Source organism: Tachysurus fulvidraco, chromosome 8 (genome assembly GCF_022655615.1).
Source record: "Tachysurus fulvidraco isolate hzauxx_2018 chromosome 8, HZAU_PFXX_2.0, whole genome shotgun sequence".
NCBI classification, from domain to species: Eukaryota; Metazoa; Chordata; class Actinopteri; order Siluriformes; family Bagridae; genus Tachysurus; species Tachysurus fulvidraco.
In genome coordinates, this window is record NC_062525.1 from 11,755,987 (window position 1) to 11,776,525 (window position 20,539).

At 36.8% G+C, this 20,539-nt stretch overlaps 1 protein-coding gene across 2 annotated transcripts; it reads left to right on the forward strand.

Annotated features, from left to right (window-relative positions):
* The first annotated feature begins 4,442 nt into the window (after positions 1–4,442).
* Positions 4,443–16,022, forward strand: c1qtnf1 (C1q and TNF related 1). Of its 2 annotated transcripts, none has more exons than XM_027177492.2 (4): positions 4,443–4,639; positions 12,564–12,745; positions 12,957–13,069; positions 14,696–16,022. In XM_027177492.2, exons 2-4 carry the CDS (start codon positions 12,576–12,578, stop codon positions 15,244–15,246), a joined length of 834 nt encoding a protein of 277 aa, XP_027033293.1. In that variant the 5' UTR covers positions 4,443–4,639; positions 12,564–12,575; the 3' UTR covers positions 15,247–16,022. The 2 variants fall into 2 exon arrangements, with proteins under 2 accessions (XP_027033293.1, XP_027033292.1); XM_027177491.2 differs by having other exon boundaries at positions 4,445–4,639; positions 12,554–12,745.
* Positions 16,023–20,539: the final 4,517 nt, after the last annotated feature.

The following is a 20,539-nucleotide window of genomic DNA, read 5'->3' on the forward strand; positions in this document are numbered from 1 at the left end:
TAGTGAATAAAATATATTTTGAATATCTTGAGGCTTTGTCAAAACAATCGGACTGTTATTATTTTTACTGCATATTTATAATTTTTAATATTATATATAAAAATTATATTTTATTAAAGTTTTTTTTATTTTATCTAGGTATTTTTAATATTTAATTACACATGAGGTTCTTGAAGTACAAGATTACCTGATTCAATGATTATCCAGGTGCCCCAGGGACTTCATGTCAAATGATATGTCTGTATAATAAAGATTAAAAAGTATCTTCACACATCTGGCTTATTCGGTTATGTAGACATACATTGTACGGCCAAATGTTTGTGGACACCTGACTATAATGTCTATATGTGCTCGTTGAACAACCTGCTCCAGATTTAGACCCTATTTCCCTCTATTATAATAACTTACACATTTATTTACACTCGATAAAGCGGTCACTGGGTATCGAAAAGTGTGAAAACTCCTGATTTAAATAAAAAAGCAAGCAACATTTTTTTTATTGTTTATTTTCCACCGAACTCTATTCTTTTACATTCAGGCTGTTAAACACATGGTACTACTTGTTTAAGTAGGCATCACGTGTGGAGCTCACGGCGCCACGCCCACCAACTCGCTGATAGGTAGAGAATATTTTTATTGGTCTCACAAGAGCCAATCAGAATCCTTTTCCGCCTCTAGCTTATTGCGTAATACGAAGCGCACGTGTTCTCCAACGCGCGGCTCGAGGGGACTCAGATAAACAAACTGGGGACTATTTTTCCTTCTAAGGAAATCAACCATTTTCAACTCTTTCATTTAAACGTATACTATTAAGTTTAATGACAATTGGAAAGTTTTTCTTTGCTGCACTAATGTTGTACTTGATAATGCCATATCAACAAACACACAGGATTAGGTCATGGTTTCAGAAGAAATTGATAAATATGTAAATGATAATCATATAATATAATATGGTCACTGTGATACAGAGAAATTAAATATTTAATAAAATTCCCTGATATTCTACTACTACTCACCACCACAAATACCTATTATTTGTTTGTTTGTTTGTTTGTATTTATTTATTTGTTTATATTTTATTGTTTTATTTATACCTTATATTACAACACATCATGCAAGACTAAATCACAATGTGCTACATTTTTTAATCAAAAGTCAAAGTCATATAGCATTTACAGAATGTACAATAAAACATTTGAAATGTTTTTACAGCACAACAGACAAGGTATTTGATGTTTTCCAAACAATGGCACACATGTAGAACATTTAGAAACCGTTAAAAGTTCTTCAGTTGTCTTACTGAATGCCTTAAAGGTTCTATTTAAAACTACAACTGGTGGTTAAGGTGATGGACTAGGTTTGGATTGGAAGGTTGTGCGTTTGAATTCTATGTCCACCAAGCTGCCATTGCTGGGCCCCTGAGCAAAGCCCTTAACCCTCAATTGCTCAGTTTTATATATATATATATATATAAGATAAAAATGTAAGTCATTCTGGATAAGGGCGTCTGCTAAATTCTGTAAATGTAATATAGTATATTTCATATCAAGTGGCATTATTAAGGCCCATATTTATGGATGCATAACAGCTTATGATTAACAGTGTACTAAACTAATTTCTCTCTGACTGTCTGTGGCCAGCTGACTTGTGTCACTCTCTACCTCTTGCCACCACATATCCCACGAAATGATGATGATGATATAATTGGAGGAAAGAGTGGAGGAAGTAGACTTTGTTTACACCTGTATGATCAGTGTAGATGAATGCACATAAATTTGCATGTAGGTTGTTTAAACCTCTGTGGATGTAGGCTGTTTCAAATCCTACTTACTCTTCATGTAGTCCCAGACAGACTTGATGTTGCGATCAGGGCTCTAGGGGAACCAAACAATCACTTCCCGGACTCCTTGTTTTTCTCTACACTGACGATAGTTTTTAATGACATTAGCTGTATGTTTAGGGTCATTGCCCTGATGCAGATAAAATTTAGGGACAGTCAGATGCCTCCCTGATGCTATTGAATGATGGATAACTATATGCAGCCCCAAACTTGCAAGGAACCTCCACTATGCTTTACTGTTGCCTGCAGACACTCATGATCATACCACTCCCCAGTGCTTCAGTGAACAACCTGCCTCCTGCCAGAGCAAAATTGGACTTTTCAGTCCAGAGCAGCTGCTGCCATTTCTTCTGCACCCGAGTCCCTATGTTTTTATGCATTAGTTGCTTAATCATGTTTCCTTCAGTGGTTATGGCATTTTGACCACAATTCTTCCATGAACAGCACTTTTGGCCAGACTTCTCTGGACAGAAGATGGGTGTAACTGGTTCCACCATCTTCTTATGTTGAAGCTGCAATAAGTTTTTTGTGGCCGGCAAATGTGTACGGTCCTTGGCATTTCACCCATTTCTTTGTCCTCCTTTAAAACTGTCATCTGTCTTGTTGTGGTGCTCAGTCTTGCCATGGTGTGAAACTGTCTTCCACAAACTCAACTTAGTAGCAGATTTTGGCTGTTTCTCACTGAGTTTAAAGCCTACTACAGAGCTGTTTCTGTTGTAGTTAATGACTGAATTTCAACCTACACACGAAGGGAGGCAGGATGAAGGCAGGATTGGTTAATTGGTTAATTATACACTTGACTCTGATCCTACAAAATACCTGAATTTATGCAAATGTAAGAATAAAATGCTGGTTTGAATCGAAAGGGAAGTCAGACCAAATATTGATTTGATTTAGATGTTCTGTTTGCTTATTTTGCATTTTATAAATTGATAAAAAATAAACCATATATAAAGCTTTCAATTTTTAAAGCATTATTACTTATAATATTGCCACACTGCTTAAAACCTTCAAAAACAATCGTATTCAAATATCTCTAGTACTAATAAGTTAAGGTTTAGAATAGGTTTCAAATTCTTTGTTGATGATGACATCTAGTGGCTGTTAATGGAAAAATAGAAGATTTTGTGATATTAAAGAGACCGAAGAGTTTTTTTTGTGATATTAAAGAGACCGAGACTCTCAAGTTTTGAAGACAGGCAAGAGTGACATCTCCAAGAACTCCCTTTTTTTTTTTTTTTTTTTTAAGCTGTGTATGCATTTAAAAAGTGATTGTATAAAAAACAGACTTTATAATTATGTAAATTTGTCATCCAATGTAATTTCTTTTGCAGTGGTTTGCTCTTTAACATGTAACATATATAAAATATGTAACACATATAGAACACTGACCAATTTGACACACTGGATTTAAACAGTTTGCAGAAGAAAGGATTTGCATATGATCTAAAACATGCAAGATCATCTGTGACATATAAAGGGAGAAACCTCCTGAAACAAGCAACAACTGGAAGAAGCAGTGCTAAAAACCTGGAAAAACATCACCAATGAAGAATGCAACGGTTTCATGATGTAACTGTGTCACAGGCACATTATAAACAGGTTGTACAGTATTGCTTTAGACAATTAGCCAAAGCCTTTACAAATGTTTATGTTCTATGTTCATAAAAAAAGAAAATGAAAATGTTTTTTTAAGGTTCATTCTCAGTGGATTCTATATTCAGCACAAACATTAGTACTTCTTATTCCCTCTTCCCAAGACCCCTGTACACTATACATCCTCTGTCGGAGAACTCTTTGAATCAACAACACTAAAAAAAGAAAGAGAAGATAAACACAGGCATCTGTTTCTGCAGTTGCGATCAAAGTGTTTTTATAATATATATTAAAAGATATATATTCAATTTAAAGATGAGGCTGTGATCTTAGACAGTTTAGTGCAAAATGCTCTATACACTTGGAGTGGATTTCCTTTTTCCATTATGCATGTATGCTATTGCAAGTTTGTGACCAGAGCAGTAGCAGCTCCACTTGCCAGAATTTTTCATTTCCTCCCCCAATAACCCCTGTGTCAAGCACAGATAAGATTTACCCACAGCATTTTTCCTAAAACATTACAGCCAAAAAGAGAGGAAATTTGTACATTTCAGAGCTGACCAGATGTCAAATCAATTAAATTACAGTTGCGTTGTTTTTTGTACTTGTTCTTCAAAAGAAATATCTCCTATTACCCCCTTCTCTGTCTTCATGGTGGCATCAGCTGTTCTATATACTTATTTACTGGTAAAATGAGGTAAGCAACGGAGATGCATCTGTCTAATAGTCTGAGAATGTGTCATGACGTAACTTGACTTTCATCTCTTTTTCTCTAATCTCTCTCTGCTTTCTCTTCAGACTGTATTTCTTGACCCCCCCCCCATCCTCTGTAAGGCTGTGCATTATATCTTCACTTGGTTTCTTCTTGGATTTTTCTTTTTCTTCTTTGTGCTCTTGTTGTTTTCCCTTCATCCCTCCCTCTTGGCTATTTGTGCACCTCCCTGAATCCTCCTCCCTTTCCTGTACTCTCTCTCTCTCTCTCTCCCTCTCTCTCTCTCTCTCTCTCTCTCTCTCTCGCTCTCTCGCTCTCTCGCTCGCTCTCTCTCTCTGGCTCCTGATGGTACACTGGGTTTGGTTTTGCAGGAGCGAGATGCCTCACACAGCCTAATGTGAAAACATACTCTTAGAGAAAACAGCAACATCCACAGTGCAAAACGAAGAATATCCTAGTCAAACATTAACTTGTCCTTTCCAGCTTTAGAGGTAAGTCTAATTTTGGTCAATGTATACAATTTAACAACATCCTTAAATAAGTGTGCATTGGAAGTTTGGCATTTGGATGGCATGAGTGATATGGAGCAGCAGTCTGACTGTGACGGTTCTTCGTTAACTGAAACTATTTTTCAGTGGTGTGTGAAAAATGTGTGACAGGAAAATAACAGAGAAAAATAAGCATAGGCTTCTCAGTACAGACTAATTTATTAAAAAACAGCAAAAAAAAAAACATTTTCTGCACAAAAATTCTGCACATTATTAAGCAATAACATTTAATGGAACATTAACTTTCTTTTTCTGAACTTTCCACTACCCTATTTGATTAAAATTGTCATTAGAATCAGGATTGTCATTATATTATAGGTTAATAACATAATGCCAGGGTTGTGGTTTCCATCACTAGCAAAATTAGAAAACAGCAAAGTCTGGCTTTGCTTTATGATCCTCATGTTGAGACAAATCAGGCTTTGTATAAAGAATAATAAGAGGCACAATAAAGTATTTTCAAAAGATGCAGAAACAAAACTAAACAAAACAGATGTCTGTTCGAATGTGATATAAGTCTATAATAATAAGATGTATAATTGATGAAATCTCTGGTTGCCTGAAAATAATTAACTGAGCCAAAGGCCATGGATGAATCTAGGTCAAGAATTCTTAAGGCATGCAATCATCAAGCCCAGTTAAGATTGCTTTATTATTGGAAGATGTTCATGCAGACAGGCCAGATCAAATATTTCAATAAACTGTGATTGTCAGTTGGTTATAAATATTTGGATCTTCACTTTAACATGGCCCTCTCACCAACAGAATGTTCTCACTGTTTACAAGGTAAGGAGTGAGTAGAAATTGAATATCCAAACCATTACCTAAGTGAAATAGATGTATCTGGTCTAATTTATCCTGCAGAACTACTGCACATATGACCTGTTCTTGTACGTTATTATACAGTATAGCGATGACAGTGAGGGGCTAGGGATCCTCTGAAGTCATGTGGTCTCACTTAGATTTGTTTAAATAAATGAAACCTGCTGCAATGTTCCATATGGTCTTTTCAAAGACATTTTCCTGATTCTTGGATTTAACGTGATGCACGGCAGCTCAGCTCTTTTCATGCTCTCACGACATTCAGCTTGTTTCACGCTCTTTTCTGTACTCTTTTTACCCATAACAATCAAGGCTTAAGAAAAGCAATGTTGCAATGACTAAGGTTGGCATTATTTGTAAATTCTGACAACAATTTACATCACAATGTTTTGTCACTCAGCTTCACGTACATCAGCATCTTTAAATATCTGTTCACACAGAGCATAAGGGATGTTTTAGTCTCGGCTGTTCAGACGTATAGAAAAAACGATCCAAGTGTAAATGTTACACAGGTCGTGTATAGACAATTTTTTAGGTTTTTCATGTGATTATTATTATTTTTTTTTTTTACAGATTATATGGTTTTATTTTCATACATAACCATATAATCACATATAGTCCATAGTCCATATAATCACATATAGTCCATAGCTCATATAATCACATGAAAAAGCACATGATCATGCATGAATGGCATATTTCCATAAGAGTTCACTGCAGTTGCAAGAGTCTAATCTGAGCAGATATATTATGAGTTGTCGTGTCTGCTAGAGGAGTCATGGATATAGGTTACAATACATTTTCCTGTATTTCTTGTAAGCTTTCCTGAAACCAAGCCATTGTTTTTACTATATCATAGCAACACACCATACTGACAAGTTGGTACAGGTACTCAGTCTGTGAACTGAAATTAACTGCCATAAAGTATCCCATCTTTTTCTTCTTACTGCAGTTGTAGGGTGGGGAAGGATGTAGTCTGCCAAGAAGGCGAATGCAGGTGTGCGATTACCCCAGAGAAAACAAAAAGAAAATTTCTCCCTTTAACTCTCCCTCTGCCTGAGAATAGCTTTCCTTCTTACATGGGTTTTATGATTTTCTTCCAGCATTAGACCATAAGTGCACATTTAAAAAAGCATTCCTATCACTATAAGAAGGGCTCAAGCAAGTAGTGGCTATTATGGGAGGATTGTTTTGGTGCTCTTTTATTATGCACCTTGAACTACAGGTTGTTGGATCCCACATTCAAGATCACTCTAGCTGATTATTCAGTGAGGTGTGGAGGTACTGGCTATGTGGTGAGTGAAATACAGGGGTAAACAGAACGTGAGGAGTGGATCAGGGAGTGGCCCACGTGATGAGGGTGATGAGGGTAGCTGTCTGCTATCAGATGGAAACAGTGCATATTATATGGCTGTGGCATCTAACAGCACATATCAAGCAAATAAATGCAAACAAGGGCTCAGACAGTACATGGACACTAGATCATGGTATATATAATGCAGTTTGTAATTTACTGGACAGTTATGTGGGTTTCATTGATTTCATTGTTTTTTCAGCACCAATATTTTCAGTGAAAAGAATAGCAAGTATTCTTTCTTGTTCATTGCACAGAGCCATGCTTTTTAAACATTTTGCAGTCATGAACACTCTTCACTGTTTAAAAAGAAATCTGTATCCATTTAAAACTGCACCACAAATTTAAAATATATCCTTTTAAAATATATTCAAATTTTTTAAATATTAGACATTTCAAACAATGGGTTCCTTTATTCGTGCCAGTAGAACAGGTTAAAATCTAGACTTAAAATCTCTCTATCATAATACCACAATTCCTCTAAATATGCGTATTAAAATTGCTTTAGAATTATTAAGCTTTAGAATGATCTGAAGAAAGGGGTTGGTTGCAGATGTGTGAAAGCTTGGCATGGTGTTGTTCAAAGCAATAACATTCTTATGTAAGACATTTACGGTCAGCACATGTTGATAGAGCCAAGCCGACTTTTTTGGCTGGAGTGAAGGCGCCACTGAATGACGTGCTGTATGAGCAAACACGACCTCCGGACCTTGACATCCGCAGGAAGGAGAGAGGATCTGAATCAAGGATATCAGATGAAGAATTGTAAACATGAATGAACATGAAAGGGGGGACAAGCAAATTAACTCGACAAAATGCAGAACAAGAAAAAGTCTCACAAATGAGGTGAAACACTGCTCTCACACACACACACACACACACACACACACACACACACACACACACACACACACACACACACACACACACACACACACACACACACACACACACACACATGGGACATCTCTCTGTGCTAGCTGTTGGATCATCTGTGGGATCAGAGATGAGGAGCAAGAGAAGGCCACATGACACACAAGCGAGTGCATCAAAAGATTAGTGAGGGATCAGTGCACCCTTCAAAGCACTGGCCCACAAAATGCTTTGAAATTCTACAGGTTCTGACCCCTCTCTAGCTCTCAAACTGTTCTTACACACCACATAGGGTGCTTTATTTTGAAGCCTATGAGATGCATTAAGCATGAAAAGATTTCTATATGGCCCACTATATAGAATGGTATACACTCCCTTGCCACATTAATAGGAACACTTGTAGACTCTTTGAAGAAAAACATCACCTGGTCTTAAACTGCACAGTATTGGTGAACTTGTGCCCACTGTAGCCTCAAATTCTTGACAGGAGCGGAACCTGATGTGGTCTTCTGTTACTGTACCAAATCTTCCTGAAGATTCAGGTCAAACCAATCATGTCATTCTCCTCTCACATCAACATCACCTCTTATATCAACAAACATTCTGTGAAAGTTTGAAACAAAGGATCCGCTAGAAACCAAGCTTGTTCACAATAAGAAAAGTGGCATCTAAATTCTACGCAACTTTCATTCAGATATAAACATCTAAATTATAGTAAGCTTTTTTTTTCAAACAATGTCGTCTGTATGTTGAGAATACCTGTGATATAAACTCTGTAAAGGCAATAAAATACAGGACACAGTAGGGAAAGAAATAATCTACATCTCTGAATATAATGTACTTTATGTTCTGGAATGGAAGGTTTTGTTTTGAAACAGGTGACCGTCCATATTTGATGTACCTTTGCTGAGAAAGTTATGCTACTTACAACAGCACGTCCTCGATGTTTGTTGGGAATTTTGCACATAGCTCTTTCTGAAATGTGACCTGGCACCACTGTTGTACTGTCAACTTAGTCTAAGTGTGTCATTTGCTTAGTCTGTAAATCTGCTGTATTTAGTGTCTGCTCAGCTAGGGACAGTTAGGATATCCTGCATGAAGTATTTTTCCATTTCTTTCAGGTCAGGAGAAAATACAACACTATTGCTGTGTTTGCCTGTGTATAGCCCAGACTGTTTGTGTTACGTCTGCCACATTACTGGCTTTGTCTATGGTCTTTACTGGCACAGTGTTAGTGTTACTTTAGTGAGAAATTAGGTTGCTCTGGGAATCAATTCTAGTTGGACAACATGCATACAGTGAGTGAGAGGCAGGCGTACCTTTATCACATGTAACTAATCATTTATTTAAGTGATCCAACAGTAGCTCTTATGCTTGAAAAACGAAGGAATTAATGGAAAAAATAAATCTATATATGAACACTTTATTCAAGCCAAATGCTTGTGTATTCAGTTTCCAGTTTTTCACTGCAAGGAAATGCAGACATTATATTTATCATTTATTTCAAATAAATATTTATGTCAGTAGTGTAAGGTGCACAATAAATTCTTGCCTCTGAGCTCTTCTACCATTTTAGGCCTTAAAAACCTGTTTAGTCTAGAGCTAACTCTTGTATATCATCCTGAATGTTCCAGATCTCAGTATAATTTACTGCAACCGCGTTTCAAAAATGTGGCCGCGAGAAGAGCTTTGTTCACCAGCACATTCGCTCATGCAAATTCCTCTCACAAAGCCCTTTAAACAGTTGACTAGACAGGAACCAGGCGGTGTTTTTTTTTCTCCCGAAAACAATCTTTTAAACACAATTATCTGCTTTGAAACAGCACATCAGAAAACATCAGATGTATGGAACTGACCTTAGGTTAATTGCCACTATTCAAACAATTACTCAAGTAAAGAAGTGGCAAGTGGAATCTCAATGAGGTCTAAGACAAAGCCAATGAAAGTGCTTTGGTGTAATTGTTGGGGCTGGTCAATCAATTGGCCAAATGGTACTGTCAGGGCTGTTTTTCCTCAAGGTCACAAGGCCTTTCTGAGAAGACCATGTTAACCTTTTCTTTATTTAAAAAGAGAATGTTCCTTAGACGTGTTAAAGGCAAGAGAATGAACAGAGGTTACAGTGAAATGTAAATGATGAATTTATATTTATTTTCATTTACATCATACATAGGATGATCTGTTAGAATCTACTTAATAATTACACCTGGGTAGTCTAAACTGTGTTGAATTCAAGATACTTCCAGTTTCATGATTCAAGCCATTACAGAGCTAGATTTATAATCAATGCCTAACAATATCGATTTTGCCCGTACATTCTAATTGAATCATGGTCAGTATGATGTAAAAAGCATTAGCTTAACACCTTACCTCATTACAACAGTCGGATGTCTTTTGTTTTGACAGACAGGACTAATTCCTACATTCTTCCTTCCGTTTAGGATGCTAAAATGAACATTTCACCGTAGTAAATACAGTGGTGTGAAAAAGTGTTTTCCCCCTTGCTGATTTTTTTTTACACGTTTTTCACACTTTAATGTTTCAGATCATCAAACAAATGTAAATATTAGTCAAAGATAACACAGGTAAACACAGCATGCAGATTTAAATGAAGGTTTTTATTATTAAGGTAAAAAAAAAACCAAACCCTCATGACCCTGTGTGAAAAAGTGTTTGCCCCCCTGATAAAACATACCATAACTGTGGTTTATCACACCTGAGTTCAATTTCTCCTGCCACACCCAGGCCTGATTACTGCCACACCTGTTCGCAATCAAGAAATCATTTAAATAAGACCTGACTGACAAAGTGAAGTAGACCAAAAGATCCTCAAAAGCTACACATCATGCTGAGATCCAAAGAAATTCAGGAACAAATGAGAAAAAAGTAATTGAGATCTATCAGTCTGGAAAAGGTTATAAAACCATTTCTAAAGCTTTGGGACTCCAGCAAACCACAGTGAGGAAACCACAAATGGCAAAAACATGGAACAATGGTGAACCTTCCCAAGAGTGGCGGGCCGACCAAAATTAACCCAAGAGCGCAGCGATGACTCATCCAAGATGTCACAAAAGACCCCACAACAACATCTAAAGAACTGCAGGCCTCACTTGCCTCAGTTAAGTTCAGTGTTCATGGCTCCACCATAAGAAAGAGACTGGGCAAAAATGGCCTGCATGGCAGAGTTCAGAGACGAAAACCACTGCTGATCAAAATGAACATAAAGGCTTATCTCAAATTTGCCAGAAAACATCTTGATGATCCCTAAGACTTTTTGGAAAATACTGACAAGACAAAAGTTGAACTTTTTTGGAATGTGTGTCCCATTACATCTGGCGTAAAAGTAACACGGCATTTTTAGAGAAAGAACATCATACCAACAGTAAAATATGGTGGTGGTAGTGTGATGGTCTGGGGATGTTTTGCTGCTTCAGGACATGGAAGACTTGCTGTGATAAATGGAACCATGAATTCTGCTGTCTACCAAAAAATCCTAAATGACAATGTGTGGCCATCTGTTTGTGACCTCAAGCTGAAGCGAACTTCGGTTCTTCAGAAGGACAACAATCCAAAACACACCAGTAAGTCCAACAAAATGAAAACTTTGGAGTAGCCTAGTCAAAGTCCTGAACTGAAACCTACTGAGATGCTGTGGCTTGACCTTAAAAAGGTGTTGATGCTCAAAAACCCTCCAATGGGGCTGAATTCCAACAATTCTTTAAAGATGAGTGGACCAAAATTCCTTCACAGCACTGTAACAGTCTCATTGCAAGTTATTGCAAACGCTTGATCGCAGTTCTTGCTGCTAAGGGTGGCCCAACCAGTTATTAGGTTTAGGGGGCAAGCACTTTCACACAGGGCCATGTGGGTTTGGGTTTTGTTTTCCCTTTAATAATTAAAATTTTCATTTTAAAACTGCATGTTGTGTTTACTTGTGTTATCTTTGACTAACATTTAAACTTGTTTGATCTGAAACATTGTGACAACGTACAAAAAAATAATAAATTAGGAAGGGGGCAAACACTTTCACACCACTGTATATTAAGTAACCAAGTTTAACTAACTTAGTTATTTCTAAATAAGATTCTTGTGACCGCTGTAAACATTATGAACAAAGGATAATACTTAAAACCTTGTCTCGTCTGACTTAAAATCGTCCTAAAATAGCCACTGGTGTTAAATATTTGACCATTTTTGACGTTAGACCGTGTTCTGTTTTAAAACTCTCTTCACTGATTCTGCACTGAAATATACAAGTGTCTGATCAAAGAAGAAACATTACTCTGGTCATGCAAACAATTTATCATTGCAACACCACAAGTAAAATATCCTAGACTTTGTGCATTTATAGACTGAAAAGAATAGATAACAAAATAAATTTAACAAAGCAGATCCCAAACCACTTTAACCCGACACAGGAAAATCTCAGAGTGTCTCTGGAATGGTTTGGATAACTTAACCATAATTACTGCCACAGTTGTTCAGAGGGAAAACAACAACATGGTGCACAATGATTAGAAAATCTGCACAAAAGAGTTCATGGCCAAAATGTAGTCACTTGCCTGAAGTTTGTAAAGTCTTCTATAGTCCAGAAGATTGGCAAGAAATTTGGCAGACGGAGGTACTTCTCCAAATATTCACACAGGGTTGGAGTTGGTGGGTATGAATACTTATGCAAATAAAAATGCTTGTATCTTTATTTATTTGATTATGTTTAATTGTTTCACATAAACAAATAATTTGCATGTCAGTCATATTGTATAAACCCAAAGATGAAAACACCAGTTAAGTCCTGATTAATTGTTTATAAGGTTTTTACAGACCTTTGCACAGATGGCCCAGATATGCAGTCACCACGGGACCCCTGCGCCAGCGGTGACTGTAGGATTTCTGCTACTGGTGTGTGCAACATGGGCAGAACCATACAGGACATCTTTCAGTGAGACAGACCATGATGGATATGAACCAAGAAATCAACAAAACACAGACCACCGAGACAGCAGGTTTTTCTATAATTTAATACATTTATATCTATAAGAACATAAACACAAATCCACCATCAAATATATCCAAAGATATCCATTACATTATATCAAATCGTAATATAATGCATTAAACTTATGCAACCTCCAAGTGATGCTGGCTGCTAATGAAGCTACATTGATAATGATAACAGTATAGTAGCTGATCACCTTTCCTGTTCTTCAATGACAGCAGGACGACCGAATGCCGACGATGTTGTGACCCAAGAGAGGAGCCTCGCCAATATGGCAGCACTTACCCACAATACCAGGTGGTTCCACAGATAAATATCACCATCCTTAAAGGTACCATGTTTATGCACAACCATTTTTCCCTTAAATGCACAGAAATGGTTTAAGAGACAAAAAAATTATTCTTTTGTCATTCACTCCACTGAATCTGCTCTTTGTTACAACACGTAACATAACAGCAAATTTTGTATTTTACTATTTAGTGCACATTCTGTAAATTCCATAAATATTTATTAGAATGTCTTATTTTTAGTTTAGCTTACAATCACAATCAAGCATGAAAAAATTTAGCTTTACATATATTAAGATATATTCTTCTTATGTACTTATGATTATTAGATTATTATAAAAGAAATATATGATTATTTAGCCTGTTTAAGTTGTGTTTTGTACATTTTAATCTTAAACTTTTTTTAAAACTTTAAATGATCAAATTGTTAAGATAATATAAGATATTCCTTTAATATTTCTTGTTGTTGCATCTTTTTGGAAAAAATGTTGAATAATAATAAGAAATAAAATTTGCCAATAAAAGACTATTTAAATTGTGAATAATATTCAAATAACCAATTGAATTTTGCTTATAATAATAAAAGCTAAATATTGATCTGATTATATTCAAGAAATTTTAAGAAGATTTTTTTACTCTTTTTTTTTAATTATTTTTTTTGTTGCTGTGTTCATAATGCAGTTCATTGAATTGGCTGCCATTATATATTTCTTTTTACACTTAATGACAGTCAGGCCAGAATTATACTTTTGTAATCATTTGTCTTTGAGCTTGTTAGGATATGTGTGAATTCTGGCCTGTGTGTCTTTCTTCATACACCAGGGGGCAGTGTTGCATGAAGCAAACAAAAATTAACGAACAAGGGAATAATGAAATAAACACAGCCTTAATAACAGGAGAGATTTGTTTCACCAGTGTTTTACAAAGTTTGCTGTGGGGTGTGGGGGTTGTGGGAGGTAAAAGGATTTAGGGAGGGTTTGTGAAAGAAGTTTGTGTGATCAATTATAAACCAAGTCGATCCTTACAGAAAGCATTTTTGAAGAGTTCATTCTGTAATAAGCAGTATCAAAAGATTCATGTATTGAAGCAATTCAGTTAATTACACAAATTTATCAATCATGGAATAATGAATGATTTCTTTCTACATCACATTCATTGTGTCTTTACTGGGAGGCTGACTAAATTTGCCATTTTAATGACAGGTACATCACCGCACTTTATATTTGAATATGCCACAACTCATGCAGTTTTTTGTAAATGATATGATAATATCATCATGTAGCCATGGTGCAAAGAGTAGACTTACTCCTGCTATTAATTTATAGCTTTCCAGATGCAAGAGTTTTATCATACAGGAGGTGTTTTACACCACCCTCAAAGTAATGCATGTGTCAGCAGTATCTGTATAGCTAATAGTTTAATGAACCTCACTTTAAAATTGAGTGGTTAGGACTTTACCTGCATCCCCCATCCTTTGAAACTGAAAAAAAAAAACTTTTAATTAATTTTAACAAAAAATTAATTTGGAAAACCAGCCAGAAGTCTGGATCAGAAGTGGAAAAGATTGACAGTGTCTTTGGATGTGATTCATATATTTAATGATATTTAATTTGTGTGATACAGAAGCATCTTTTATATAGCAGCATATTAATGCTTTCTCTCCCACTCAGGGGAAAAGGGAGAAAGCGGCCAGCGTGGACCCAGTGGCAAAGTAGGCAAGACAGGGCAGTTAGGCCCAAAAGGACCAAATGGCTTAAAGGGCTCCAAGGGCAATATGGGAACCCCAGGAGAACCCTGTAAATCCTACTATTCTGCCTTCTCAGTAGGCCGAAAGAAAGCCCTGCATAGCAACGAGTACTACCAGACGCTGGTGTTTGACACAGAATTAGTCAACCTCTACGACCATTTCAACATGTTTACAGGCAAATTCTTTTGCTACGTGCCAGGAATTTATTTCTTCAGCCTCAACGTACACACATGGAACCAGAAGGAGACGTACATGCATGTGATGAAAAATGAGCAGGAGATGGCCATCCTGTATGCACAACCCAGTGATCGTTCTATCATGCAGAGCCAAAGTTTGATGCTGGACCTGGAGAGAGATGACGAGGTGTGGGTTCGACTCTATAAGGGCGAGAGAGAGAATGCCATCTTCAGCGATGACTTTGATACCTACATCACATTCAGTGGTTACCTCATCAAAGCCAACAGTGAAGCTTAGCTGAGTTAAGTGATATACTAGCAGGCACAAAATATATACTGTTTTATAGAGCCATGGAAATAACATTGTATTGCTTATTTTATATGGGACATTTAGTATTTATAAAAAGTCCTTCTGGATTTATTTAATCTGAGTAAAAAGTATACAGAGACAGGGGAATATCATGGGAGTTGGGAGCATAAAGCTGAACCAAGGACCAAAATGAATTGTGGTTTATGACCTGTATTACTCTATTATGCTCAAAAATGTATTTTGTTAAGCTTAGCTATGGGAGAGTGGTGTTATTGTGAGTTTGTTTCACAGGTCAACACTTACACAATAATTTCGTGTCATTATGATGGGTTTGGTGCTTCATCTTGCACTAGATGATGGGGATATGTTGCCATGATACCATGATCAAGTACGATGCAGTCCGATGGTACTGTTGAACATATTATCTGGAATGGAATTCCTTAAAAAATATTTCTGTATTATTAGAAATTGCAATTATAGCATTTTTACACTTAAGTAATATAAAAAAATGCACGTACACTCTGAAATTTTAGGAAATATTTTCAAAAAAGGTGAAATGCTATATTTATGGTTTGTCAGATTAAAAGTTAAAAGTTTGTCAAGTCCGTCCTCCATGAAATGAGAGAACTCAGATCCCTTGGCACTTTACAGGAAATACTTAATAAAAGGCAAATTGGAGGCCTCAGGGAGAGGCATTTTTATTGTGAACAGCTGTAAATATTCTTCTTTCTCTCACTGACATTAATAAAAAATAACTCCATGTGTTACAGGTCAGTTATTGAAACATTCTCTAATACAAATATGATGCACATTAATAACTGGCATATTTATCAAATAAAAACTTATAAAGGATAAAAAACTATGGCTGACAACTTTCGAAATAAACTGGTGTCATGTGAGGGGGTGTCTTTATTTTCACTGGCATGGGTGGACTATGAAAAGTGGCCAAGTGCTCTTGACCCAGAGGAATGTTTCCTGGCTGAGAAGTTTGTAGATGTATTAGGGTCCAAATGCTTCACACCCTGTGTTATTATAGTTAAATGACAGCAATAGCACTCTCAACAGCAATTTCTTAACACACTAAGTTGAAATGCAGACATTTGCCTTTGACTTTACAGTACAGTGCGGTGGCTTTAATCCAGTTGTTATCACTGGCAGATTGATAACAGCCATTAATGGCCATTGTCAGTGTGTGTTGCGCTCTCACTTTCAGTTTTATTGCAGTCATTAAGACATATATTATAGTAATGCATCATAGCTATGCACATAACACATGACGAGTTTAATAGCATGTGGGTAAACAAAGCCGTGATGCAGTCCAGATGTCAATGACTTTGATGCAGATTCTGGCCTTCACATAAAAAAAGGAAAAAACAAAAAGAGAAAAGCCTACATAAAAGACACAAACCAAACTATCAGAAATTGCATAGTATGAGGAAATTACTATTTTTCAACGATGTTTTAACTCTATTTTAATAAACATGGCATGCACTATGGAGACCCCTGATCAGAAATAATCAGAAACAAAAAATTAACCTTTGTCACCCTCTTGTGGTTGCTGTATTGATGACAACTTGTGTTTAAACGTATTGTGTTAATTAAAGTGTTATGCTTCGCTATGATGATTACCGTGATAGTGAATCTGAGATAAACTAACAGGCTATTCATTGTACTCAATCCTATGTCACAATAACTGTAACACAATAAATATTTAATTTTACACACTTTTATTAAAAACATGACTCATTATGACTCATTCACTTTCAGTAACCAGTATATCCTTCTCAGGATTGTGGTAGATCTGGAGTCTATCCTGGGAGTAGTGGGAATGAGGTGGGAATACACTCTGGACCAGAGCCGATCCTGACCTCCCTGGGGCCCTAAGCAAAATTCTGCTAAGGGGCCCTCCTACCATTTGCCACACATTCACACTTGACACCCCACTGCACCCACTACAAACCTCCCTTCTTTTAAAAAAAGTTTGCTCCATCTCTCGGTCAAAAAGTAAAACAATACAGAATTGAATGAGGTATAAACAAATCTTTATTGAATGGAATAGTTTATAATATATACTTGGTATTCGACCATTTTGGAATCTGTAATCTTGCTGTAAGTCTTCATGTCAGTCCTTTTCGTGTCTGGCAGCTCTGCACAGCTAATTTATCTAGTCAGATAGAGACTAGAGACAGAATCACATCAACATAACTTTACTGTTATTTGCTCTTGCTGACATCAAACTTGAAGAGAACACAAGTTTACCTGATTGCTGTTCTCGCATTTCACTCTCATTTTGTTTCCTTTTTTCTCTTTTCATGGCCAGATGGATAGCTCCGTTTCATATTCACGCGGGTCCTTGCGTAATTTGCGGGGTCCTACGCGACTTTCGTAATGAGCGTATAGGGCGGATCGGCTCTGCTCTGGACGGGATACCAGAAGAAGTAGAAAACATGGGTGATTGCGTTATTACTGTACTGGAGAAATATTTTAAGGTGGTTACATTTCACTTGAGTGTTATTGAAGTACCTGAATATATGCACTCTCTCTATTTAAAAAACTCACATTTTTATTTAATTCTTCAAAGTATGTATTACAAATCTGAATATGGATAAGCCCCTAGACTGTAGTGTGGAACAGTAGGATGAGCATCACTGCTCCTCTCTGTAAAATGTTTCAGTGTGCTGGAGTTAAGAAAGACTCATATGTTAATTGGCCATATTTAAAAAAGTTGGTTTGTTATTTATAGGATCATTTATTTATGATTTATTCATTATCATTAACCATTATTAAACAGACAGACTGAATGATGTTTCCATGCATGGCTTTGACTGAGCATGCTTTTGACACATTATCAATACTTTCACTTATAACTATGATTTTTGTGCTTATTCCGGCCCTGGACCCCAGACTATCACTCTGCACCATGTGGACAAACATTCACACCTTGGGGCATTTTAGCTTAGACAATCATCTTCCACACGAGAACTGGGAGCCAACTGGGCCTCAGTTTAGGGTTTAGGATTGAACCTGGAAGCCTGAAGCAGTGAGGCAGCAACATTAGCTGCAGTACCACAATGCCATGTTTGCAAAGTTGCAGAAGTACACCTGTGTTTTTCCACTTAACATCTGAATACTTTAGGTAGGCAGACACGCTATGGAAAATTATACCTTGGTATGAATGAGTGTCTATGTGTGTATCACACTCGTTATTCTAAATATTCCAGATATTCTGATCAGGATCAAGTGGTTACTGAAAGTGAGCTATTCAGGTTAGTATTATCTTTAGAAGTTCAACATAAAGCTGCAGTCATTAAAGTGAGCTGGTGTAGTGGCAGTTAAAAAAATGTGAAGTCATCTTAAAGCAGTGATGTCCAGTCCATTAAAAACACTGACTGAATAGATGCTGATGTGTGCTTCTCTCTTGATGGCTCTTTATCTGAATGATAATGGGCCATCAGATGGTATAGAAGGGGCACAAATGCATGTTTGCTCCAAAAGCAACCTTTTTCTGCAGACACGACAACACAGCTCTGAGTTCCAGGGCTTTTAGCTTCCTTTTAGGTGTCTTCCGGGAGCGCTTTTCGTTTAAGCCAGTTAAGCTTATGCTAACTCTGCGCATCTGTGCTACTGATCCTGCTTGACACACAGAGAGAGAGAGAGAGAGAGAGAGAGAGAGAGAGAGAGAGAGAGAGAGAGAGAGATGAATCAGATGCGGGTGGTGATAGCACTGGAAGTTACTGCTTGGCCAGCTCTACGGCGAGCAGATTTATGTTTGGCTTCTGGTCTTGGCTCTACCACAGCCTCTCAAATTAGATTTTCAGTGCAAGCTCTGGACCACTGCCACATAGCCACTAGCAAGAATGAGCGGCAAATGTTACATGGAAAAAAAACTGACAAGAAATATCTTTCTCTGATTATTCAGCTTGTCTGCTTGATGAAGATACGTAATTTGATTTTAAAACCTTTTTACTAGCAGGCCGTAACCAAACAGAGTATAAAGAAGCCATAAAGCTGTATTAGCAACTCAGAGAAAAATCAACTAGAATGTCTAAAGAAAGCCCAGAGCCAAGCAAAATGTACAATTGAGTGAAATGGCCGGAAACAGTGATGGCTCTGCTGAACTGAACTCATACTCCCTGAAATTGATCAGTCAGAAATAATTTTCTCTGATTAAGCCTCTATCTCTAATGTGTTCTTGTGGTAATATAGCATACGCTTTATTTTATCGCATTCATTTCTATTTCTATGAATGCAAAATATTTCAGATCATTATTTTATACACACACATATTGGCAATATATTGAGTCCACTGGGTTGATACTTCTGACTCAATGCCAATCAATTCAAAAGAAACCGTATACCATATGAGTATAGACGCAAAGATCACAGATGTTCTTTCAATTTAACAGTTTAATTAAATGTTCCAGAAATAAAAATGCCAAATGTTGTTAAATGCAGCAAATGTTCAAATGCACTAATCTCTCACTGCATGGACAACCAGGTAATCTGAACATGATTATTGAATCTAGATTAATCTACAACATTTTTATACTATATCTCTGCATATCAATCTAACTCTTTCTGATGGTAAAATATATTTCTTTTCACATTTCATTTTGGACTTTCCTCCAAATATGTCAGTGGTTCTCTGTGGAGTGAATTCTGAAGTACTGACTGCTGAAGAAACTTTTTGTTACAGTTTACGACAGCATATCTCAAGCCTTACTCAAACTGTTACTATATCATACATGAATATCTATTATTTTAACAAAGCACTGATAAAAGTTATATTATATTTATCAGGTGTCCTAGAATCCCATGATATAAATGGAACATTCAGGTTCGAGGTGAGTGAAAGTTCATGCTTGTCAGCTATTGTAGCTGTTTGCTATCTTTCACCTGCACAATTATTTTCTTGTGTTTTTCTTCTGGCCTGCATTTGCTTAGCATACTATTAAGCCTGCTGCATTATCTCCACTCATCTGACATCATCTGACCTCATATTGTACAAGATTTTCTGCCATTTCCCACCTTTTCCCCTCTAGTCTTCTAGGCATCCCCTGACACAGACTTCTGTTTTTCTGCTTTTCACTTGCCCTAGCAGCCCTGAGTTCAGCAAGCTGGGCTGTCCCTGCACAATCCCTCAACCTCTCTGCTTCATTGCCAGTCTTTTACTGTGAACCTCTCTGACTGTATTGCTGCTGCTGTAGTGTGGGGAAAAAAAGAAGGCAAATAGTAAGAAGAGTGAGCGCTAAAAGCTTGGTGCAAAAGCCAGCAAAACGCT

Excerpts from the sequence above, each read along its gene's own strand:
- c1qtnf1 (XM_027177492.2), top strand. The coding sequence starts at position 12,576 with ATGGCCCAGATATGCAGTCACCACGGGACCCCTGCGCCAGCGGTGACT. Across the intron at positions 12,746-12,956 it reads ACAGACCACCGAGACAGCAG|CAGGACGACCGAATGCCGAC; the intron begins GTTTTTCTATAA and ends CTTCAATGACAG. Across the intron at positions 13,070-14,695 it reads AAATATCACCATCCTTAAAG|GGGAAAAGGGAGAAAGCGGC; the intron begins GTACCATGTTTA and ends TCTCCCACTCAG.